This window comes from Phalacrocorax aristotelis, chromosome 23 (genome assembly GCF_949628215.1).
Source record: "Phalacrocorax aristotelis chromosome 23, bGulAri2.1, whole genome shotgun sequence".
NCBI lineage: Eukaryota > Metazoa > Chordata > Aves > Suliformes > Phalacrocoracidae > Phalacrocorax > Phalacrocorax aristotelis.
This window is the reverse complement of record NC_134298.1, coordinates 3692404-3717277: the sequence shown is the minus strand read 5'-3', so window position 1 is coordinate 3717277 and position 24874 is coordinate 3692404. Positions and strand designations below refer to the sequence as shown.

At 57.9% G+C, this 24874-nt stretch overlaps 1 protein-coding gene across 1 annotated transcript in view; it reads right to left on the bottom strand.

The window, feature by feature from the left end:
* Positions 1-5398: 5398 nt before the first annotated feature.
* Positions 5399-24874, bottom strand: part of MRC2 (mannose receptor C-type 2) — a 29549-nt gene continuing 10073 nt past the window's right edge. Inside the window, exons 2-30 of the mRNA XM_075116566.1 lie at positions 23026-23424; positions 22583-22756; positions 22190-22354; positions 21924-22037; positions 21039-21182; positions 20290-20478; positions 18976-19130; positions 18616-18723; positions 16121-16236; positions 15853-16001; positions 15513-15730; positions 15126-15268; positions 14604-14706; positions 14352-14490; positions 14027-14062; positions 13530-13690; positions 13148-13215; positions 12813-12913; positions 12548-12693; positions 12084-12198; positions 11838-12001; positions 11513-11621; positions 10775-11013; positions 10524-10692; positions 10178-10327; positions 9776-9895; positions 9223-9402; positions 8781-8807; positions 5399-8241 (exon numbers count right to left, since the gene is read on the bottom strand). Of these exons, the coding sequence (XP_074972667.1) occupies positions 8021-8241; positions 8781-8807; positions 9223-9402; positions 9776-9895; positions 10178-10327; positions 10524-10692; positions 10775-11013; positions 11513-11621; positions 11838-12001; positions 12084-12198; positions 12548-12693; positions 12813-12913; positions 13148-13215; positions 13530-13690; positions 14027-14062; positions 14352-14490; positions 14604-14706; positions 15126-15268; positions 15513-15730; positions 15853-16001; positions 16121-16236; positions 18616-18723; positions 18976-19130; positions 20290-20478; positions 21039-21182; positions 21924-22037; positions 22190-22354; positions 22583-22756; positions 23026-23424 (4322 nt within the window). The 3' untranslated portion in view covers positions 5399-8020. The remainder of the gene's footprint in view (positions 8242-8780; positions 8808-9222; positions 9403-9775; positions 9896-10177; positions 10328-10523; positions 10693-10774; positions 11014-11512; positions 11622-11837; positions 12002-12083; positions 12199-12547; positions 12694-12812; positions 12914-13147; positions 13216-13529; positions 13691-14026; positions 14063-14351; positions 14491-14603; positions 14707-15125; positions 15269-15512; positions 15731-15852; positions 16002-16120; positions 16237-18615; positions 18724-18975; positions 19131-20289; positions 20479-21038; positions 21183-21923; positions 22038-22189; positions 22355-22582; positions 22757-23025; positions 23425-24874) is intronic.

The following is a 24874-nucleotide window of genomic DNA, read 5'->3' as shown; positions in this document are numbered from 1 at the left end:
TGATGTAAATGCTTGCTGAATTGCATTACGGAACAGGGACTCTGGTCCCTCAGCCAATAGGAGGGACTTGTATTTCTCTCAAAGGTAGAAATAAAATGGAAATAAAAGGCTAAGGAAACTTTGTCTGGTAAATCATTTATTAACCTTAGCGTGTTAATATTCTCCAGAGATGTGAAATTTCTTCCTTCGGCCAAGTCAGATACTTTTCCTTCACCTCCTAGCTCCTATTACATTTCATTGGCCAAGATTAGTGACCATATGAGAATGCATATTTTAAACAGACATTTTACCAGTGAATGGCAGGTGTTTGTTGTCTTGCAGATCCGTTTACCGGGGAGCTGACGATGAGCTACAAAATCGTGCTGCTGCTGCTAAAGAAAGGCTTCTCTGATTTCCAGCATGCCAGTTACAGGAAAAATACCACATATAAACAGGATGTAAAAGACCTGCAATGCCTGGGAGCGCTGCTAAATGACTTATTTCATTCTAGAGGAAGGCTTCAGACCTTACGTTTATAACACAGCTAATATTCTCATGGCGAACCTCGTTCAGCCGGAGTGAGTTTTGTTCCTTTGTTGGACTTGCTTCCACTTCCATGGGTTTTTGCCAAAGAGGGCTCGTTCAGTTCTGTCAGCTGGGGCTACAGTGACACCTAGTAACTGCTTGGCTAGTTACAGCCGAGGGTTTCCCAGGCTCTGTCTGGCTGCTTAGTTCCAGCACCGAGCAATTCCTCGCCCCAGCAGGATTCGCGAGGGCAGCCGCAATCGAGCTGGCCCAGAGCGGAATAGTGTCGCGCGCTGAGAAACAGCAATTTACTTGCTTATGCTGACACACTCCTTGGAATATAAACTCATGCTTTGAAGCAGACATTTTAATTAATTAGTGATCGTGTCACTTCTAAAGAGACCTTCCTGCATGCTTTCTGTTTTGCATTACCCCCACGTGGCCACTGTGCCAGCACAGTCCCCAGAAGAAATACATCTGCTAGTTATCTTATTGAACAGACCAAATCTACTTCTTATATGGTATTTAAGAGTTAACAAATCAAACACTACAGATTTGACAAACCAATCAAAAAGAAAACTGCACTTTCAGCTGTACTGTAATTAATACCCAAGGTAACATAAGACAGCAGGACGCTGCATGATTTCCAACCAGCGATTTGAAAAGGTTTTCCACATATCAAAACTTAACAACAGTACCCTAAGAATTACAAAATGTCCATTTTAGAAAAAAAAGATGCCAAGGCACTGGGCACTCGAGTGATTTCCACAGCATTTAGAAGATGTTTTTGTCCAATGAGGGGACCATACTTTCTACCTTACCGTACTTTCCCCACAATAATTCAAACTGTACAAATCTGATGGCTATGGCAACTCATAAATATCTTTCAAATGTTGGGGAAGCTGTAGAATCCGCGGATGGGCAGCAAAACTGGGTCCAGAAGGGGTTGCAGAGGGGCCTCTGAGAGCAGAGCAGCCCGCTGGCAGGGCAGATAACTGGCAAGCAAAACAAGTGGTCAGGAATTGGTCTCTCCTTCCAAGCGTAAGAGAAAGCGAGCAGTGGCACCTCATCTTTTTAAGTGCAGTTAGTATTTTTCTTGCTGATGACAAAAGGTACTCTAAAACACCCTTCTTCATTTATGGCTCCTGACTCTGAGAAAAACAGCTAAAACTCTCATGACGTTGGAGTTCCACCAAGAGGCCTTTATATTGAGTACCCTTTTCATTGCTTTTTTTTTTTATACCCCTACTTTTTTCCCTACTTTAATTAAAGCCAAAACAAGTGTGTTTGTGTCATGCAATCCTTTTTGTAGTCCTACTCATGTCTTTAAAAGTCCAAACACTGACTGCTAATTACTTAAAAAGACCATAGGTTAAGGTAACTAGTAGTGAAGTCAACATGGCATTTCTATTGATTATGCCCTAAAACTGCCTCACCTAATTGGAAACAGTTGCCTAGTAAGTTGGGGGTTTAACCGACCTCCTTTAACCTTTAAAATCACAAGCTACGGAGATGCCTGTGGTTCCTTTACTGTGTGTCTCGAGTCACATATAACGCTGACATTCTTTGCTTCTGAGGTTTCTTCTGATTAGAGCTTGAGCTTGCAGAGTGACGTGATCCTGTGCACAGCTTACAGCCAAAAGGGCCGACGCACACTTTTACAGCCATTGATTGAATGCACATGACAACAAACCATGGAGTGCATCGCCTTCAGCTTGAGTGGGATGAACTTTTGGTAAACTCCTTGTATTTAATGTCCTCTTTCTTTAACAGCTAGCGTGGCCTCAACAAAGGGGGTTTTTCCCTTTTTTTTAGAGGGGAAAATGAAGGCAGAAGAAAACCAGTTACTCAGATCTTGAATGTTGACACACAAAGACGCTTGAGTTGAGTCCATGTAAAGCAACTAGAAAATACTGCTCCTGTTTGGAAGCAAAGGTAGGAAGGAGCCTGAAGGCTTCACTGTTCTGTACGGCAAGAAGCCTGGGGTATTTGTATAATTGCAAAAAATTGGACTGATTGGTACAAATTTGCTGCATAAATTCTTATAAGCTATGCTAGAGTTGTACATGAACCTTCTGAATTCTTGTCCGATTAACACATTTCCTAACTTCTCAATTCCACATCAACTTGAAACATATTACTTAATAAATTATAATTCCTTTTAGTGTGTGTGATGAGAGGGTATAATTTGCAAGTTTTAAGGCACTTAATATCCCCTGTGCTGCTTGCTAACACTGTGCTGGTTATCGTCTGGCACTGGAAACCTGAGCCGCGTGCGTGGCTCTGCCCGCCAGTCTCCAAGTTGGTCCTTACAAACTATGCTGCGTGGATTGGGAGGTAATTATTAAACATGAGCTATACATGATCGTATGACTGATAACCACCCCACGTGAAGGGTACCTAGCATATCTGCGATTATTCCTGAACAAAATTACTTACTAAGCAGACACTGTATTCACAGACCATTGCATTCCAACATTTGCATCCAGCAAAGATGAATAACTTCTGAGTCAGACTTACTCCTAGATTCCGGGAATGAGGAAACAAAGATCTTGTGGTTGCTCGTTTTGCACAAACTGGTTCTTTTCAGCGTAGCGGTTTTTACTATGGGGTGAAATGAAAACAGCTGCCAACTGCAATTTGCTTCAAAAAGCCAGTGTCCACCGGTCTCAGTCCATACATGCTGAGTGCATTCAGCGGCTCTGAGGAGCCCTGATACTTGCTATGCTACAGCCACTGAGCGCTTTCCTTTTCCTGAACATTTACCACTGAATTCTCACCTCCACAAACACTGCTGTGTCGGATCCGAGTGGTAAAGGGCAGCTCAGCCCAGCCCACTCCTCACCCTTTCTGTGCATGCTGCTTGCTATAGCTTATAGTCAAAACAGCCAGCGTGTCTCTAAAAGAGCCAAGCGTGGCATAACTGCTTCTCTGTAAGGCTCCCAAATATATTTGAGCACTTCCCACGCACTCTGAATACTGGGACCATCTCGGTGCAGAGCTAAAAGTATCCAACGCAGATGATGAGCAAGTCCTAAGCAGCTTAGGTCTGCCTTTACCTATCAGTGCAGGCAAAATGGAAGGACTTAGCCTCTTAGGGCAGTATTCTGCTCACCTAACATCAGGTGTGATGTAGACACTGCAGCTCAGCTAGCTGCCCCGGGCTGCTTTTTTTTATTCAAGAGAAAAGGGCATTTTAGGTCACCGTTCATCTGCCCCAGTTCAGACCTACTAGTGCCTGGCCAGCGCATCAGAGCTGACTACAACGGGAGCCTAAGGCCATGCCTGCAGCCCAGGGTGATTCGGATCTATTAGAGGAAGCCCACCTTGGAGTCTAGGTGAGGTGTGCTGTATTCCTTGGGTACACTATAAATTCCTCCTGAAAATAAAACCAACATTCCTCTTCAAAACCCTTGCCACTAGTCCACAGTCCAGGGGCTGGCAAGAAGCACACCTGCCAATGGCTAATTTTGGAGTGTCCTAGTTGCCAGCCTTGGAGGTGTTCCCTCCGCCTGATACCTAAGTAGTCAGTAGGGAAATTAAAGGTGATTAAAATAATGAGCCTATTTCATATCCTTCTCCAGATGAATCCAGCCTGAACCAGACCTCATGGAATTTTCTAATGACTCCCTCAAAACGGATGTGCTCAACTAGTTTGGAAGAGCAGATAAAAGGCAGAGACTCCTCATCTGCATGGGAAAGGGCCTTTGGTTACTACAAATTACTATTTTCTCTAAAGGCTGCATTTATTTTAAAGTAAAAAAAAAAGAAAGTGCATCCTGCACTTCACTGTTTAACATCCGCAGTGCAAGTTTCACGGGGCTTCCTTTGAAGAGAAACCGCATACCTGAATTCAGGTCGGGTCACCCCGAGAGCGTTTAAGCTCCAGAACCAGGCCGACTCGAGTGCCCCTTCCCCGCTGCAGCGCCACGTCGCTCAGCATTATTTCCACTGCTGTTTGCAATTAAACGGAGCAGCCCTCGCTGCCCCCCCCGGCTCCTCTCACCTCTCAGGTGAAAAACAGAAGAGAAGGATCACCTGTTCCTTCAAAGGCATCCTGAGAGCTTCTGCTCTAATCACCAAATGAAAGGCAAAACCAAATGGCTCCGGCAAACCCGAGGGAGACCTTGCTGAGCACTCACCTCTCCCAACCACGTCAGCATGGTGGCGGAGCGGGGAGGGCGCTGGGTCCGTCCCCCAGGGAAGGGGGCAGTGGGTGCGCGCATCCCCAGGCTACTGAAGGGATGGGGGGAAGCCCTGAAGCAGAGGGAGGCGAGAAAATACCACCCTGTGGGAGTGCGGTGCGAGCAGGGGGAAGCCTCGTGTGCGGCAGCGCTGCCGGCGGCTGCCCCCGCCGCGATGCCCCTGCTCCGTGCCAGCAGGACGCTGCCCACCTCGCTGCTGGAGAAGTGCTCTGGTGCAAGGGCTTCGGTGCAGCTCGCCCCCGCAGCCCTCCTCCACCAGCAGCGCCTAGGACCGCTGCAGCCGGCCAGGGGACGGAGCAGCTCCAGCTGGATTACCGCCCCACCTCCCAGCCCCGGTGAGAAACAGAAGTCTCAGTGCTTCTCCAAGGACCCTGCTCAATCCGGCACCTTCCCCGAACTCAGGAGTCATCCGCAAGCAAGCGTTGCCCATTCTCCTTCGCCGCCTCCCTCCAGCCGACTCTTCTGAACCACCAGCAGAGGAGAGCCACCTTACCCGCGGGACACACAACCAAGCACAGCCAGGAATTAATACAACACCCCCCGCCCTCACCTGGGCAGTCTTTGAGCCTCCCCTGCTAGAGACAGGTAGGTGCCATTTCAGCTGTATGTTTGCTACTTGTTAGGGACACAGGGAAAGACAAGTTTTGTGTTTCCCAAATAAAAGGAAGAAAAAAAAAAAAAGAAGAAAATAGGTGGGGAAGGAAATTTTATTTCCAAGCTTCTAAAAGGATCTTACAAACCACAGAGAGTAAAAAAATGCAAAACTATATATATATATTTTATATATATATATATATATATATATATATAATTGACAGGGTCCTTGTAAGCAATTCTTCACATTATTCTAATGGTGATAGGAGATGCCACTTAACCATATATGCGTTTTTCCCCATAATCCTGATCACTGCCGACAGCTGACAAAACTCTTGTCATACAAAATTTCCCCTAGACTGTACAGATTTCTTTTCTTGAAAGCAAAGAAGAAAAATAAAAGAGAACAAATTAATCAAGAGAGAGAAAAAAAAGAAACTCTCAGACAAGGTGTTCCCAGCAGGGCTGTGCGAAAGCCGGGCACGATCCCTCCTGCACGGCTACGACCTCCTTCCTAACCCCCCGCACCCCACGCCTCTCTGCGGTACGGGCCTTCCTCCGGCGCCACTCGCCACCGCTCACCGTCCCAGCTGTACCCCCGTGCTTCCCTGCGCCCACCTGGCCCGGGCGCTCATGCGCTTCTCCAAATGAGCCCCAACCCCGCCCGGCTGCGCTCCTCAACCTCAGCACCGCCCTTCGCCCACACCTTCCCACAAATCCTAACCTCAACCTTTATTTTTTAGGACTTCCTAACAGCTCTGCTCATCCAGGAGGAGCTAATGCAGGACCTCCATCCCCACCACCAGCACAGCTTCCAGCTCAGCATCCCTCCTGCTACTCCAACCATCCCCGCAGCAGGGATGCCAGCGCACTCCAAGCTTCCTGCTTGGTGCATCAACGCCCGCTGGGGAGGAGGAGGAATTCACGCTCAAGCTTTTCAGGATCCGGCACCCACACTGGGAAGCCATGGGCCCATGGACAAAATCAACAGCTCCAAACCAGAAAGGACCTCAGAAGATAAATGCAAAGAAAGCCAAGAGAGAGAAACGGAGCCGGGGCAGCTCTGTGCGCTCCAGATTCTCGCTTGCCCTGAAACGTTGTGGCAGCTTTTGGACATTGCCAAAAAGTAAACAAAACCCCAATGATCCCGTTTCCCCATCCCACCCCCCCAACAGTTTCTTAAACACTTAATGTCCAGCTTAAGTGAAATCAACAGATTTTAAAATCCACACAGGTGTCAAAAAGGAGAGTAACAAAAATTAGCTAGTTCCCGTTGTCATCACAACAAAAAAAACCCAACTCGAGCCTCGGAGGCAGAGGGCTAAATGCAACATCTCTTGTAGGGGCTGTGCTGCCCCACTTCAGAGGTCTAAGGGGCTCTTTGGGTCCCATTCCCAGCAGGGAACCCCCCTCGGGGCCTGAATGTCTCTTGCTGTCTCCAGGCATCCTCGTCCTGACCCTGGCACGGGGATGCTGCTGCAGACAGCTGATGGAGGATGATGGCTCAGTCCTGGGCACCCCCGCTCCTTCCTGCACAGCTCTAAATCCAGGCAGGGGCTTAGCCCCGCACCGCCTTCCTCCTCCTCTGCTACACCCTACACGTAAAACAGGCAACCACAAACACCCCAGCCAGCTGTGTGAAAGAACGTATATATTCAGCACGCACTCAATACAGTATAGCAAAAAAAGCTATCATTTCCTTAAAAAAAACCAAACCAACCACCACCAAACTTTCAAAATAACCACCAAAGCTTCCAAATCGCTCCCCACCCTACAGCCCTGACATCCTTCCGGCCCAAACAAGGCAACCAGCGGCAAGCGACCCCCAGCCCCGCGCCGTCCCCGCCCGGCAAGGGACGGACGGTGGCCCCGGCTCTCTGGCAGCGCTTTGTGCCGTGCCACCCAGCTCCTCCGGCGGAGCCTGGGGTGCCGAGGATGCTCCTGCCGGGGAGCCTGGCCAGTGCTTTGCTACGGTGCTATCACATGCAGTTATTTGGGGGACACACGCACCAAAGTAACAGAAAGTGGGGCAGGCTCTGGCTGCCAGCCTGGGGGAGCAGCTGCAGCCTCACCAGGGCTGGATGCAGCCCTAGGGATGTGCCAGGGAGGAGAGGGGGGTCCCATCACTGATGCTGAGGGGGTCCACGTTCGGATCGCTGCAACGGCGTCTCCACTGCTTTCTGCCAGAGGTGGGGGACGAGGCCGAGGAGGGGAAGAGCGGCACGATGGTGGGGATGGGGGGGCGGCAGGGCTCTCGCCACTGCGTGCGGAGGGGAGGTAGATTGGCTTTAGAGACCTCTTGCCCAGGAGGATGTCTTCTCGGACAGCAGCTCAGTTCCTGGGGGGAATGAGCCCGTCGCAGGGCCTTGAATGCCCACACTTGACTTTTCCCAAGGGGAAGGTGTCTCGGAGCCTGTTCATGCCACCAGAAAGCTCTTGAACTGGAGGTGGGGGACAACTTTCCTTGAAACTTTTTAGCCCTGAAACTGCCTCCGTGGCCGCTGCAGGCAAATTCCTGGCAGCCGGGGACAAGCCCGGAGGTGGCGGCAGCGACCTGTGAAGCCAGAGGGACCCCAATCCTGACCCCAGCTCCTCTCTCTGCCCTGCTGCAACGGTCCCGCTGCCGCCCCTGCCCCGTGTGCCGTGGGGATAGCGTGTGTGATGCTCTCCGTCCTCCCCCCCACCCCAGGTCCCCGTCCCCAGCATCCCCCCTGCCGTTAGTCTTGCTGCTCATTCATCTCCATGTCCGACACCAGGATGTTCTTCTCGGCGGATTCGCTGGGGTTGGAGGTGGTGCGGCTGTAGCGGGCACTCTCGAAAGCGCCCCGCTCCGCACTCCGCCGGCGCTTGTACAGGTAGACGGCGACACCCAGCATGGCGCACAGCGCCAGCGTTGACAGAACCACCACCGTGATGGCCGTCGTGTTCTCCGGCAGAGCTGCAGGGAGGGGAAAAGGCCGGTGAAGCACAGCCTGCCACCTCCCACTGTCCCGTCCCGCAAGAGGGGCTTTGGCTGGTGGGTTCTTCCAGCCAGACAGGGGCTCTTGGGGAGGATGGGTCAGAGCAGCACAGGACTGGAGTCTGCTTTGGTGTTTTGGGGACATCCTCCCCATGGCAGAGCTCCCAGGGCTGGGCAGCCTCTCTGGGATGCTCCTGATGTGCGTGAACATCTGGCAGCTGCCTGGGATGGACCTTTGGGATTCCACCAGCAAAGATGGTGTCCATCTCCCAGCCTGGCCAGGCAGTGTGGGCAAGGGCAGGAGAGCTCAGCAAGGGGCTGGCCAGACACACTCCTCCATGGAGGAATGGCTCCTGCTGCTGGGGATTCCTAACCCAGGGCCAAAGCCACCTGGAAATGGGTTTTCTGACCCACAAACACCATTTATCTGGTTTATTAATACAACCCAGGCTGCAGCACAGCCCCCAAGTTCCAGTTCCTGGTCCTGGTGCTGTGCCCAGGCCAGCGGTGCCACTCACCTGCCCTGGAAAAGCTGCTCTCCTCCACTGCAATGGCAACACAGACAGATGAGTGCACAGCCACGGCACCCTCCCCTCTGCCCAGCACCAGCACCACCGGTCCCGCGTCCTCCGCTCCTCCCAGCACCACCCCATGCAGATGCTGGGTGATGCACAGCTGCAGGGACCTCTGGTTCTGCTCCACCACCACCCCACCAGCCTCATCCTGCCCCGAGGTGCTGACTCAGCCACCGAGACGTGCACAGCCCACCCAAACTCCACTGAGCCCAGTGGGGGCCTGCAGACCCCAGCACCGGCCCCTACTATCTCCCTGCACTGGAACTACCCATCACACGGGGCTGGTGCTGCCAGCGGGACACAGCTCTGCTCTGCAGCTCCCTGCCTGGACCCCCAGCTGACCCCACATCAGCCCAGGCACCTCGGGGAGCAGAGGGGCCCCTACCTCGGGGGATCTTGCAGATGACCCCCATGGTGACGTTGGTGCAGGAGCCCAGGCGCCACACGCCGTTGCTGCTCTGGATCCAGTAGCAGCTGTTCTGGCTGAGCATGCTGGGCCCCGTGTCGTGCTGGCCCCAGTTGGAGTAGTTCACGACGGTGTTGTCATGCCAAACCAAGGTGCCACCTGGGAAATGGAAGGATTAGGTCTGGAGAAGCCCCATCTTTGCCCCAGTTCAACAAGCACAGGGAGGTGTGATGGAGTGATGAGAGGTGTGACAGGGAGGACCAGGGGCTGCAGGGCACCTTCCTGAACCTGCAGGCTCCAGCACCTTGGAGGAGACTCTGGGCTTGAATGCCACTGCTCCCATCCCACCAAGCCAGTGGAGGACACACATGGCATGTCCAGCATGGCCTGAGGCAATGATGCCACGGTGTGACCAGGAGCGCAACTCGCCCACACTGCTGCCACCACCAAGAGCTTCCTCTGCTCGCTGCAGACCTGATGGGACTTCATGGTGTTGCCTAAGGGGGATAAAACCTTGTTTCTTCCCTTGTACCTTTCGGGTTGAAGGTCATGCCCAGCCAGGCACCCTTGGACGGGCCCTCGTACTCCTGGAGGTGCTCCCACACGAAGACATTTTCCATCTCATCCTGGATGGACAACACCGTACCACCGACTGCAGAAGAAGGAGTGTCAGGGAAGATACCAGAGCTCGAAGGATGGAGCTTGGAAGCAGCAGTGCCCGAGAGGACAAAGCTGGGGAACCACGCACAAACCACGTGGGAATTGGGGAACACCAACACATAACAACAAGGAGAAGGCAATGACTGACCGAGGCTGGACATGGGCGCAGGGACAGGGGTCCCATTCATGCACTCACAGGCATTCTGGGGAACCCATCCTCTTCCATTTCCAGGGGTGCGTCACCCTGCTCCGGCCACCACAGCCCCCCCCGTACCTTTCTGGCACCTCCTCATGGCATCCTTCTGCCCCAGGGTGATCTCCATGTGGAAGGTGTAGCAGTGGTCCCGGAAGGGGATCCAGGACGAGTCCTCCAGCGACTTGGGGCAGCTGCCGCTGTAGCTCCACTTGTGTGTGCGGGGGGCACCTGGGGACCACACGGTGCATTGGGGGTGGGTGTGGGGGCACAGTGCGTCACAGTCCCGTAGCAGGCTGGGGCACCCAGGCCCGCAGTGACGCACACAGAGCTCCGGAAAGTCCCCAGTGGGATGCCACCTCCACCCCTTTGGTGCTGCCCCCCCAGTCCGCCTCCCGCTGAGCCCCGCGCCCGCCCTGGCCAGCACCTGCTCGGAGCTGGCAGATGCCCCCCTGCAGCTTGGTGTCGCAGCCGGCCGTGCGCCAGCTCCCGTCCACATCCATGTAGGAGCAGCCGGCAACTTGCTGGGGCTCCCCGTCCTGCCAGTTGGTGTAGAAGAGGTTCTCCTCTGTCAGCCATGAGTAGCTCCGGCCTCCCTGGAGAACCGAGGAGAGAAGCTGGGGGGCTTCCACAACCCCCTGGGGACCCCCACCCCAGGCGCCTGCCCCCTTCCCTCACCTCGTTGTTGGCCAACCCGATCCAGAGCGGAGCCCGCAGGCTGCTGACGGCCTGGGTGAGGAACGCCTGGCTGTAGGGGTCGGGGATGGTGACCAGGGTGGCGTTGAGGGTCTCGCAGAGCAGCAGCGCCTCATGCCACCTGAGGGGTTTCTGCAGGATGCGGTAAGTGCTGTTGTGGTAAAAGAGGGTGCCGGTGGGCGAGGGGGGGTACGGCGTCCGCGCGGGGCTCAGGGACGGGTCTGGGGGAGCAAAGAGACACGGTCAGAGGGTACGGAGGACACTCTCACATCCCAGGGGGTCACCCCCTTGTCCATCACTCCCCCAGGCTGGGGTGTCCCTGGCAGCGCTGTGCACAGGGCATCTGGGGGACATCCCGGTGCAATTGGGGAGGGCAGAGAAGCCACATGCCCAGGGGTGACGAGCAGTGACACCCCAGTGCCATCCCCACCTTGGGGCTGCCCATCGATGCACGTCCCTATGGGACTTGCAGAGCCAGGCTAATGTGCACAGGTTCCGGGGTGCCCCACAGACTGCTGCGACCAGGGACTCCCCACCCCTGCCGAGTCTAGCCCATGTCCCCAAGCTGCACCAGCACCCTGAGCTCCCCGCGAGCCGAGCCCATCACCCCAGGCTCCCTGGCCATAGCCCCACCACAGCACGGGGCACCAGGGCAGTGGTGGGAGGACCCCACCAAGCAGAGGCTGGGGCTGCCTCCCCACCCCCCCGTCCCCCCACTACCTATGCTCTGCTGGCAGATGTAGCCGTGCTTCTCCTCCAGGCAGCTCCGGTCGTCCCAGCGCCCCGTGAAGTGCGGGGGCAAGCCGTGCCACACCACCACGCAGTTGGTCTGCACAGCCAAGCCGCAAGGTCAGCACTGCCTTTAGCATCACCATCCCACTCCCACGGACACCTCCACCCCAGGGACACCCACCCTACAGGGCCAGATCCTGCTCTGCCTTCAGAGAGTCACCCCGGCATGCTAAAACCTTCCATCCTCATGGTGGGACATGGGGCTGAGAGCTTCCCAGGGGATGGGGGATGCTACGGGGAGGGTCTCGCTCACCGGCTTGTCGCGGGGGCTGGAGGCGCTGCAGCCCGAGGGCTCGCCGGGCGCCCAGCTCGCGTGCCGCAGCGGCTCACCCTCCACCCACTGGAACTCCCTCTGGGCGTCGTGGAGGCCGATCCAGAGGTCGAAGGAGATGTTGGGCAGCATGGACGTGATGAAAGCTGCAAGCGACGGGCGAGGCGCTGAGGACCACCCCTGGCAGGTCCCAAGCCAGCAGGGGCAGTGGGGGCTGGGGGGACCTACCCTGCTCCAGGGGGCTGGCGATGGTGGCCAGGACGGCGCCCTGGCTCTCACACGCCTGCTTCGCCTCTGGCCACTTCACTATCTCAGCTTTGTCACGGCCATTGAAGCTGAAACACTGCACGAGCCCGGACGCGGGAGAGTCCAGGGGGTGCAGCTGCACTGACCCCCCCGCCCCGAACCCTGCACCCTCCCCACTCACCCACCCTCTGCAGCCCCATTCTGCCCCAACGCTCCTTCTCCCTTTTGCAACCTTGACCCCATCAGCCCCCCACCCTCTTGCTCCCACACCCATGCTACACCTCTCCCACATCCCAGTGCATGCAGCCCCCAGTAGTTCCCCCAAAGCATGTGCATGCCCTACCGCACTGTTTCTCAGCACCACCCCCACCTCTGCCTTGGCCGCGCTGGTGGCGGGGCCAGGAGGCGGCCATCCCCTCTCTACCCCCTCTCCACCCCATCCCTACCTTGCTGAGGAAGGGAAACCAGCCACGGGGACAGCCCCCGCTCGTGGGAGCAGGCAGCGGTGGGAGGGAAGGCTTCGTGGCCGTCCCGTTGCTCCGCTTGCAGATGTAGGGCAGCGCTGTCAGGCACTTCTGGTCCCCCCAGTCCTCTGCAGGGAGCGACAGGCCCGGCATGACCCCCACACAGCACTGGGGTAGGGGTGTTTCTGCTCAGCCTGTGGCCCTCAGTCCCTCCAGAGCCCCAGCGTGGCTGGATCTGGCCCCTCACCTCTGCTCGCTGTCATGTAGACGCACTTCTTGTCCTTGTTGATGGGCCGGGGCTTGCCCGGCGCCCAGGAGACGAAGTTGAGGAGGGACCCGTCGGACCACCTGGGAAAGGCACCGGTGGGAGCATGAGGCTGAGCGGTGACTTGGGGAACGGGACCAGCTGCATGCACTAACTGGGAGCATGCCCCACCACTGCCCTCTCCTGGGTGAGGAACCTCCATCCCAGCACCCCAGGATGAGACCCCTGAAAAGCCGGCGCTGAGCCACAGCGCTCTGAGAGCTGGGGATGGTGGCACGGGGACATGCACGGACGCAATGGCTCGGTCTCCAACTTACTTGAACCTCCCATCGTTCTCGTAGGTGTGCAGCCCGATCCACCAGTGCTGCTCCTGGCCCCTGGAGAACTGCACGCCCGGAGAGGACACGTCAGTGCCCTGCAGGGACCGGGTGTCCTTGGGGACAACTGTGACAACCCCGGGTAAGGGCAGCCCCTCTGCAGCTTGCACCACGGCAAAAAGCATCACCTTGCTGAGCCCCAAACCCGCACACAGGCACCGGGACCTGCCACCACCGCACAAGACCCATCGTGACCCCAGCACAGCCCAGCTGTCCCCAGACAATGTCCTTCCAGCAAAGGATGAAAGAAGCCAGGGAGGGAGCAGCCCGGGCAGGCAGCCGAGCCCATCGGCCCCCAGGGAGGTCCCTGTCCCCCTCCTACCTTCTTCAGGTTCTGGCCCAGGAAACGCAGCTCAGCCTCGCTGTGCACCGACGCCAGCTCTGCCTGGAACCAGCTGCAGATGCGCTGTGCCTGCACCCATGTCGAGTGGTGCTCGAAGAACTTGTACTCGGCCTCCTGGTACTTCACCCACTCTTTGCTGCCTGCAGGCAGGGACTGGTGTCACGCCGTGGCTGTGCCACCCCCTGCTGCAGCCACCAGCACCCGCCCCCCTGTCCCTCGGTCCCCCACGGGTTGGGCTGCTTTGCTTTTGCCCCTCTCCTGCAGCTGAGGGGCCTGATCCTACCCAGTCCCTGCAGGCAGTCCCTGCAGCCATGTTGTGCAGCCAGGGGCAGCAGGATGCCTGGGCTTCCCTCCCTCCTACGACCCTACACAGGATCCGTCCTCCGGGTAACGCCGCAGGGATGCCCCGCAGGGACTGTGCCTCGCACACGTGACAGGGTGGCAGACACCCGGGGAGAACATGCGAGCCAACGCACCTTGAGTCGTGATCTCCGGCTCCTTCACGTCGGCACCTGGCGAAAGGGCAAGGAGAGGCTGTCAGCGGGATGCAGGGCTGGGATGCTCCCACTGAAGCTTGCCTGCAAACTGGCCACGGGCTCCAAGGGCAAGATGCCCTCCCGAATTCCCCCAGGATGTACAGCACCTCTCCCAGCCCCTGATTAGGACTCATCCTCCCACAGAAGTGCAACCTTTGGAAGGGAGGTGACAGAGGATCCCCATGCACCCGCTCCACCATCCTGCAGCCCATCCTCTGCCGGGTTGTTGGAAGCTGAAGGGTTTGGGGACCCCTTTGCCGGGTACCTTTGGGCAGTTTGCAGATCCAGTCCAGCTGGGCTTCGCACTGCATCGGCATCCACTGCAGGGAGGCCAGGTCCAGCACCGCGCAGGTCCGGATGTCATCGTCATCGTAGTTACTGCGGTCAAAGTTGCGGTAGAAAAACTGGGGGTCGAGAGAGATGGGTGGTGTTGGGCATTTCCACCAGCGCCGGATTTGCCCCCCTGCACCCCAAATGCAAACCGGAGTCATCTTTCCGAAACCCCCCCCAGACTCACCCCCAGCCCATCGCTCCACCTCCAGCTCCTGTCCCCCGCCGGGTCCCGCCGATTCAGGCCGATCCAGAACCAGTGCTGCTCGTGGATCTCCGGCTCCGACTCCCTGCGGGGTGAGCCAGGGGGAAGGGTGAGAACACAACCCTCCTCCAAACCAGAGGTTTTTGTATTTGTATACACATATATATTTATAATGTGGCCTTTTTTCGCTTGTTTTCGAAGCTCGCTGTCCCCACAACACCCAAAGGCAGGAGCACGGATAACAGGCGTGCTGGCTCAGGGCTGAAGGAGTTTTAAACCCCAGCTCCATCCCCAAATTACACTGAATTTCCTGCACTCCTCCCACATCCCCTTTTCGGTGTAGCCACACCAACCGATGCACCTTCTGCACACAAGTTCATGCCCAGAGAGCCCCGTCCGTGCCCCGTCCACCCATCCACGTGTGCCAGAGCACGGGGAGGGGTGCGGGCTCGTGCCAAGCACGCTCGGGCAGTGGGACATGCACTGGCGCAGCCAGCCTCTCACCCAAAAATCTTGTTGAGGGTGTTGGCGACAAAGTGCTCCTCCTCGTAGCTGCCCAGGCTGAGCAGCTGGGCTCCCAGCTCCCGGCAAAACTCCTGAGCCGCGATCCACGTCTTCTTCTCTTGCAATTTCTCGAAGTTAAACACCTGGGGAGGGAGGATCCGGCAGCGAAGGGGGCTCAGCACCGGGAGAGGAGCAGAGCATCATCCCCACCCCGCAGGCAGCAGCATCCTAGGGCATGCTGCCACCACCCAGCCCGAACCAGGCTCGTGGGGTCTGGGCTGCCCTTTGGAAGCACCAAAACATGCTCCTTCACTCCCCACCCCCGACCAGTGGGGAGGCACGTGCACCCCCACAATGGCCAGGCCAAGCTACCCCAGTACCCCTTACCTTGTAGCAGTGACGCAGCTTGGAGTCAGAGCTCCATCCCGGGGGGCAGGTAGCGGTGAGGCTGGGCGTGGGGTAGGGACTGGGAAGCTCAGGGTTGACCGGTGTGCCCAGGTTCTGCCGGCAGATGTACTTGGCCTTGAAGGTGCTGCAGTTCTTCACCTCCCACAGCCCCATGGAGCTGCCGGTGGCCAGGGCCACGCAGCCGCCCTTGTTGTAACCTGGAGCGCTCACGGGAGCAGGGAGGATGCCGGCCTTAGGGTCAGACCATGCCAGGTGGCAGAGCCAGCACCCACCCTGCATGGAGGGGACATCCCCATCCCTCCCACGGCCGCCCCCTTACCGGGCTGGTCACGGTTCCAGTGGGTGTACATGACCTCGTCACCGCTCAGCCAGCGGAAAGCACCCGTCTCGTTGATGTCCTGCAGTGCTGTCCAGAAATACTCCCCCTCCCAGCCATAGATGAGGCTGCTGACGTAGGCCTGCTCAAACCTGGAGGGGCAGCGAGAGCGGGCGATGCTCCAGCCCTTGCAAAGCCCAGCTGTCGGGTCACACCCCTCCTTGGGGGGGTTCGTTTTGGGCAAACCCCCCACCAGCGGCGCGGCACTGACCTGTTGGTGATGGTGACCAGCGTGGAGCCGTAGTCGGAGCACATCTTGCGGGCATCGCTGTAGGTGACACGGTCCTCGCCCAGCCAGAAGCAGGAGGGGCTGTGCCACTTCCAGCCCTGGGGATGGGTGACACCGGACGTCCGCCACCGCTCGCCCCAGCCCTCCCCAGAAGGACGGGAGCAAACCCAGGGGGCGAGAGCAACTTCCCACGTTCCCTGCCACCACCTCCGCCTTCTCCTGGGAGGTCTTCTGCCCCTGGCCTCCCCGGCTTGACCCTGCTCAGCTTTGAGCTCTAACAAGCCCCCAGCCCCAGAGGACATGGCTGCAAGGAAAACAAACACCCAGGCAGCTTCAAAGCCAGGGAAATGGCTCTCCCTGCCAACGTCCAGCCCCGGCCGGGGCGCGGGGAGGGGAACACAATCCTCCTCTATACGCCGCGGGGCTGAATCCAGAGTGAGTCCCACCGCAGCCTGCTTTAATCCCCCGTCTTGTTGATGTTGGAGCCTCTCTGGGGCTGGAGACACAATAGCGCCTGTTTTCTGCCAGAGCAGGGAGTGGGGCAGCCCTGGGGCTGCCAGCGGCAGCACGGGGAGGGACATGGGGGCTCATATGCGAGGGGACACACATATGTGATGGAACAGCAAGCTGGGGTGGGAAGGGTAAAGGTCCTCAGCCAGGGAGGTAAGTGGCCTCAGGCTCAGGGACCCTTCCTGGCACAGCAGGAAGCATCACTGGGATTTTACCCCTGCGTTCCCAGGCATTGGAAGGACAGTGGGGGACATGTGCCATCTGCAGGATCGTCAGTATGGTGGGGAGGGAAGCAGGAGTGCAGCTTTGGGAGATCAAGAGGAAAATGACCCCCAATCCCATTTTTTTCCCAAGCTCCTGCTCCTGCAGCCTTTCCCCAAAGTTAGCAAACCCAGGTACAGACCCACCGGCTGGGTCAGCTGGGAACAGCATGGATGCCCCTGAGCAGCCAGGCAAGGGGCCCCGGCATGGGACAGTGCAGGTCCCCGATGTCCCCAGAGGGGTCCAGATGGTCCCAGAGAGGTCCCCAACCAGCCCTGGGCCTCAGCATCACTAAAACCACACAGGTACTCTCCCACACACCAAACACCACAGCAAGCCTCTGTAATCCAAAAAGGGGCCGGGATGGGACCGTCAACCCCAGCTGCTGCCTCCAGCTCCTGACCCCAGCATGCCCCCGCATCCCTCTCCGGCTCTGCTTTCCCCATTGCCCAAACCTCCATCTCCCATCGCTTCCTTTAAGGCTGTTCTAAACATAAAGGGGGTTTGGAAAAGGGGAGGCAAAGCAGTGAAGGCACCAAGAAAAACCAGCATAGTGGCTGGAGAGGACTGGGGCCAATCCTCCGAGCAAGATGCTATCTCCTCTCCATCAGCCTCTGCATCTGGGTGGAAAATGGCCTCGCTGAGGATGAGGAGGAAGGATGGGAAAAGGTCTTTCCTCAGTTCATTCATCACTCCCAGTTTGTTTCCCAGCAGGTGCATCTCTCTGCTGGGCACCCAGGGCCAGGGTAAGACTGGCTGGAGAGGCAGGAGGGAGTTAAATCTGCATGGGGACATTCTGTTAGTCCTCAGGACTGCTGTGGGGACAAGCAGACGGGTAGCAGTGGCACATTGCCACCGAGCGCCTCGTCCCCAGCACCCGCCAACACCGGCCCTCCTCCGGCTCCGGCTGGCAGCCCCCCAACTCTGGCCTGGTGTGCCAGCCCGCCTGGCTGCCGTGCTCCCCCCGAGCTCGTGCAGAGCCAAGCGGCTGCTGGGGTTCGTCTCTGCGCAGCCCGGCAGCACCTCTGGGAGCCGGCCCGGAGGGGCTGCTTGCTAGTCCGAGCGCGAGCACGCGCTGGCTTGCGCTGAAATGCTGGGAGACGTTCAAGAGCGGCGGCGATGCCAGGCTCGCCGCTCGAAGGCTTTGCAAAGAGGCACAAAAGCACCTTCCCAGCAAGCGTGGGAACAGGGCAGCCTCAACCCTGCGGGGAAACTGAGGCACAGCAGAGTCCGGGGGAGAACCCACTGGTTTAGTGGCTATATCCCCAAAATGTCTGTATCCTGCCCAAAGAATGCAGCCCTGCCACCACAGAGCCGGCAGCTGCCCCTGTCCTGCGGGGCTCCTGCATGGAGCAGCTTCGCTGCCGGGTTTTGGCACAGAAAGAGGCAAGGGGATAAAAAAAAATGAATGTCCGTGCTGGCAACTAAGCCAGCCCAAGGGGGAGGATCTTGGACAATGGAGACATGTGTTTTGTCCCAATTTCTTCCCGCAGACTCATGCAACCACAGAAGCGAGGGGCTCAGCAGCACCGGGATGCTCTGCTGCACCGGCAGCCCCCAGGCACAGACCTGCAGCTCTGGGTGCTGCTCATCGGGGCTCCCTGAAATGGTTTTGGGGAGAGGTCCCCTGTGACACCAAACCCTCGAGGATCAGGCAGAGCCATGGAGCAGCCAGAGCCACCTCACCCGCCCCAGGTCCCCCTCACCTTTCGGCACCCGTGGTCATCCTCCTCCTTCTCCTGGCTCACCCGACCGGGCTTTTTGCAGATGGATGGCAGGGTCTGGTTGCACGGGCTGTCGTTCCACCTCCCTTCCTGCACAGGATGGAGAAGAGCAGGACTGAGCCCAGCCGACAGCCTGGGGAATTTCCCAGCCCATCCACCCCCATGCTGGGTCCACAGACTTTCCTTCCCTACATCAAATCATCAAGGATGCTGTGCTGGATCCCCCCCTATCCCAACAGCCAGGATGAGACACCTTCAACCCCAGCCGGAGATGCTCCTTGAGGTATCCCTTCCTTCCCTGGGCATGAGGATGCTGCAGCGCGCCCTGCCCTGGGCTCTCACCGGTCCCCAGATGGTCACGCAATCTTCCAGGCTGTCGCGGAAGTTGTTAGGCTCGAAGGGGTGCCAGTAGGTGAATCTCACAGGTGTCCCATCTGACCACTCAAAGTTCATTTGCAGCTTGAGGTCATTCAGGCCAATCCAGAGCTCCTCCACGTCTGCCGAGACAGGAGGGTCAGGGGATGACATTCCCTCTGCCTGGCTGAAACCTTGCAGAAACTTCCCCCATGACACGAGCCCCCGGGATGGGACCATGTCTCTGCAAAACACCTGGCAAAACCCTTCTCAGGGCTCAGCCTCTAACCTCAGCGGTGCCAGCAAGCAGGAGAGGGCAGGGCAGGGCAGCTCCTGCCCGCAAGGATGGACCCTCAGAGGGGGAAACACAGGGACATTTGCCAGCAGTTTGCAGAGGGGTGCTGGCAGCAGCAGAATGGTCCAGTGTCCAGTGAGCTAATGGTTTTCAACCATTCCCTCCCATTCCATTCCAGTCTGGTACCAGCCTGGGGGCACCAGCATGTCCCCCTCCTTCCTCCACCCTCCTATGGCTCCTGCCTCCCTCACCATTATCTCCCTTCAGCTCCCAGCCCCTCCCCAGTCCCTGCTGGCGTGTGGGTCCCCCGATGTCCCCGTGGTGGGTGTCACTGCCAGGCCCTCCCTCTGCGGAGCAGGGTTGGGCTGTGGGCTCACAGCAGTGCATACTTTGGCCGGAGGGGCTGCACTCATATGGAAACAGCAAAACCCAAGCCCAGGGTGACCCTAATGGGGGGTGGCACAAGCAGGGACCGGAGGACAGTGGCATGGGTGCTTCCCTGTACCACTGCATCACGGCTTCGGCTGAAACTTCCCAAGTACCATCTCAGCTCCGACACATCCCGACACGGGAAACTTCAACCCAATTACACCTGGATGAAACCAGAACTGGAAAGAGAAACCTGGGATGCCAAAGGCATCCTGCCTTCGCCTGACCTGCTGCAGTGACACTCATGTCCTGGGCAGACTTAGCAGCAAGTGGCACAGCCTCCTCCAGCAAGCCCAGCAGGACTTCTTCTCCCACCTTTTTCTACATTAACCAGCTGGGAGCAGTGCCATTCCCAGCTGCAGCTGTGTATTTTCTCCCTCGGCACTGCAGGCTCGTGGGAACAGCTTTTCCATTTGCTGGATGGAGGTTGTGCCCAAGGCCTCCCAGCCTGGGGTCTCCACTCTCTTCACAGCCACAAATTATTCAACTTTGCAGCCCCCATCACACAGAAGTGACCTTTCTGTGGACCCCAAAACTGGACGGGAAGGGTGCTGCTGACACAGCGGGCTCTCCCTTACCTTGCTTGATCTGCTTGGTGACAAACTCCAGCTCGGAGAGGGTGTGGATGCTGACCAGGTCCCCCCCGCTCCGCAGGCAGGTCTTCTTTGCCTCCTGCCAGCTCTTCTTCTCTCCCACCAGCCGGTAGCAGTTGGACTGGAAGGGCTGCCAGCTGGGTTCACAGTCCACCTTCACCTCCGACCACGAGTCTGGCAGGACACAAGGCAGCCTAAGGGCTCCTGTCCTCCTCTCCAACCCTCTCCTTGGCAGCAAGGGGACCATGGGGAGGGGACCACGGTCCCACAGGGGTGGTCAGGAGGCTAAGCCAAAGCAACAGTGGGAAGGCTAGGGCCAAAACGTAACACGCAATGGCAAGGCGCAGGCAGCGGTGGCTTTAGAGCTCTGGGGACAAAACAAAATCCCTTTTGTTTGCAGAGGAGCGATGGCAGAGCACAGCAGAGAGCATCCCACCCCATGGGGACCACAGGGGACCTCCCACTGCTCTACATTCCTCCCCTACCACCCAACCTGTAATTGCACCGAGCACTTCCCGGGGGATGCCCCTTGGGGAGGACTTTTTCCAAATCTAGGCAACCCTGGGGAGCTCAACCACTGCTCTGCGCATCCAGGGCACGGGCAAGATGCCTGTGGGCATCCCCACAGGCTGTTCTGGCACTTGGACAGCATCCCCTGCCCGTGCCAGGATGGGAGCGCATCTGGCTGGGATACGGGGCCACCCATTGCCGGTGCTACTCATCCCCCTGCTCACCCGTCAGGAAGGGGTCGGCGGTGGCATTGGGCTTCTTCTTGCAGACGTAGGGGAGGGCGATGCCACAGTCACGGTTCTGCCACCCTCCGAACGACTCAGTGCGGATCACCCCGCAGTTCTCCTCGCTGGGGTTGTCGGGCTGGTCTGGAAAGCGGAACAAGGGGGGACATGCTGCTGAGGAGCTGGCGGAGCTGGGGCAGAGCCGCCAACGCTGCCCACGCAGGCAGGGCACCACGGGAGGCCGGCGCCGGCAGGGTGCAGCTCTCCCTGCTCCAACACCAGTAAAGACCTATTTATTCAGTTATTTTGCACGATGAAGACATGGCCCCATGTGCCCGGGATTATTTATTGTGCCCCTCGATGCACAAGGACCTGGAGCATCACTATTTTACCTACAAATATTGGATGACAGTTGGAGGGGGACACGGTACCTAACCTGAACTGCTCCTGCCTGTCCCCAAACCTCCTCCTGGGGTATCACTGTCCCCATGAGTGCCTCTGGGGACCAGCACCAGGCACGACCAGAGCAGCCCTCGCAACAGATCCTTCTGCCCCCTGAGGACCCCAGGGTTACAGATGGGTGTCTGCAGTCGGGGACTGCTCCTCAGCTGCCCTTCGCTACCGAGCTGGGATGCAACAACCCTCCAAACAAGGGTGCTCAAAGCAGGTTATCCACAGGGCTGCTGAGGCTTCGCAGAGGGACAATTCCCCCTCCAGCTCCACGGATGTCCCAGGCTGCTCCGCAGCCCCACGGGGCTCTTGATTGCCACGCAGTGAGGGGACACCCCACGGCAGCCTGGGCTACCTCCCCTGCCATAGGGCCATCTCCAGGGGTCACAGACTGTTCCCCAGCCCCCCCATCACCACCGTAACCCCCCAGCTCACCGCTCTCCCAGTTGAGGTACTTGAGGGGTGAGTTGTCCGACCACTGCCAGCCTCCGTTGATGTCCAGGTCGTTGAGCCCAATCCAGAGCGTGGAGCTGTACCCTGTCAGCAGCCCTAGGACCGATGGAGCCAGAGGGGCAGGATGAGCTCCCCCCAGCCCCAGCTCAACCCCCACACCAACCACCTGGGGCAGGCAGAGCAACCAGGCACCGGCGACGGCCCCGTGTGAGGAGGGTGGATGCACAGCCAGGCTGCCGCTGTCTCACCGTTGATATAGGTCTGCTCGTGGATCTCGGTGATGCTAAGCAGGTTGGCCCCTTGCTGCTCGCAGCTATTCCAGGCCTCCCGCCACGACAGCGTCGACTGGAAGTTGAACTGGTAGCAGCTGTTGGTGAGGTGGTCCTTGTCCCAGAAGGTCTCGCAGTCGTTGCCTGAGGGGATGAGCACAGTGAGCACTCAGTGCAGCCCCCCCGCGGCTCCAAAACCCCCAATAACCCCCAAAAGCCAAATAATGAGAAGCCAGTGGGGCTGCTCTGGCACCGCAGCTGCTCGTGCGAGGAGGGGTGAGCCAGGAGGGAAGGGGAGAGGCAGGAAAGACCCCCGCAGGGATGAACACAGGGTTTCTGCTTTTCCCGGTGGGATGCGTCCTCCCCACTTACTCTTTATGGGGCAGAAGCCCCACCGCTCATCCTTGCCGTAATCCTGGGTGGTGGCACACCAGAGATGGCCGTCCTCACGCCCCGTGCTGGTGCACTCGTGAAACCACTGGTTGTCATACTTGAAGGGGATGGTGCATGGCTTCCCGTGGGAGTTGCCCTGGATGGTGTAAATCTCTGCGGGTAAAGAAGAGCCCGTGCTTGAGGCTGTATCTACAGGGGGCTGGAGGGAGGTTTGGGATGAGGGGTGTGGGTTGGCTTGGTGCAGGGGTGCTGGCTCCCTGGGGATGATCCCCATCACCCCAGTCCCGCCTGGTTTTGCAGCCCCAGTGAGCTGGGACCGAGCTCCCCAGGCAGGACCTGACTGTTGCAGCGCAGCAGCCTCAGCTCACGTTTCGAGGCTGGTTTGGGTTATGGGATAGAACTAATGCCCAACGAGGCTTTACCCGAGTATGGCACGGAACACAGATCCTCCTCAGTGCCGTACGTCCTCCACTGCGAGCCACGTGCCTGGTCCCCCCTGTCCAGGGAGGAATTGCCCGGGCGGGCGCCGAGATGCTGCGAGAGCTGCTCCCCGAGGCCACGGCAGCTCCAGCGCATGTTGATGGACTCGCGGTCGCACTCGTAGGTGGCCAAGGGGTGCAGCCCCGCCGTGGCGTTGGCCCCGTGCCACGACACCCCCAGGCACTGCATGGCTCCCACGTTGAAGAGGCGATTTCGTGAGACCCATTTCCACTGCTGGGCCGGAGCGCTGGCGTTGCAGCCCTTGGCCAGCCTCACCAGCGAGTCCTTTGTCTCCAGGCAGCCCTGCGCACCCGTGTTGTAGACGAGGAAGACTTTGGAGTCTGGAGGGAAAAACAGGGGGAAAAGGTTAAAGCATTGCTGGGGATTAGGTGTTGTGCCACGCATCGCCCCCAGCCCTGCCAGAGCATCCTGGCTCCCTCTGCACGCACAGCATCTTTCGAGGTGCATCCTTGTGCACAGCACGTGGCACACCGGGGACCACCGCTTCCCTGCCGAAATAACCCCAGGGTTTGCCCCAGTGCCTGTCCTCGGGGTGATGAGCTCCGGGCAGGGTGACATGGACGGGTGTTTGCACCAAGTGTGGCATCCCCACGAAGCACCAGCAAGTGGCTTTCGGGCATCAGAGTGGGCGAAGAACTCGCCTGCTCTAACAGCATCATCAGAGCCATTTAAAATTGAATTTCCATCGGCAGCAACTGGCCGCGGCATCCCGAGGCACCGCAACAAGCCCCGCACCGGTGCTGGAGGAGCCCACGCCAATGACTTCGGCACCGGCCATCTGCTCCGGGTGGAGAAAAACAGAGCAGGGAAATAGAGAGCGCATCCGGTATTTTCATTTGTACTTGGGGACCTGCTAAAAAACTGCCGAGCAAACAAAAGCTTCGGGGGAAGGTCTCCCATCACATGAACAGGGCGTGATGGAAAGCGCCCGCAAGCAGCCGCGCCTCCTGCGGGCACGGCCCCAGCCCCAGCAGATATGAAATGTCACATCGGGACCCTCCAAAATCCCAGCCCAGAGGCAGGGAGGCGGGAGCACAGCGAGGGGAATCGCTGCCAGCAGATAAAGTGCTAGCGCAGCTGTGGAGGGGAGAAAGGCTGATCTCAACCCTGGCTCGATGCACGTCCCACGGTCCTGCCCGCTGCGACAGCCCAACCCTGCATCCCCACGGCGATTCCCTGACCCTCAGCATCACCAAGGGCCACCCCAACACGCGAATCCATCTCAAAAACTACATAAACCAGTAAACCCGGGACATTTCACTGGGACATGTTGCTCGAGTTGACGTGTCTTTTTAAAAAGATACTGTATTTCTTCAAATGCATGTTTCTAAGCTAAAAAGCCACCTCCGGGCCCTGCGCAGCTGCTTCTTGCCCCAACGCCCCAGCAGCACATCAACAAGACGACTTTTGTCAGGTTTTTCTGTCTTAAAAGTGACCCTTTCTCTTTTTCCACCACAAGTATTCACCAGAAGTCGAAACGAACTCACAGGCCCCGCTATATTTAGGTTTCGTTTGCTTTGGTTTTCTGCCATTATATGAATTTTTTGGGCTGAAAAGGTTTTCATTTCCTATTCCCCTGCAACCTCACCCTGCCCCAGCTATGTTGTTACAGGCGGCTCCGGCACATTCAAGCAACAAACATTTTGGCTCCGTGAACTTTCCTGACTTGTCTCTGAAAGGAAAAAAGAAATGGAGGAAGAAAGACATCCCATGTCATTTCAGAGCTTCAGCATTGACCCGGCTCCAGAAAAGAAATGATGTGAAAGGCCC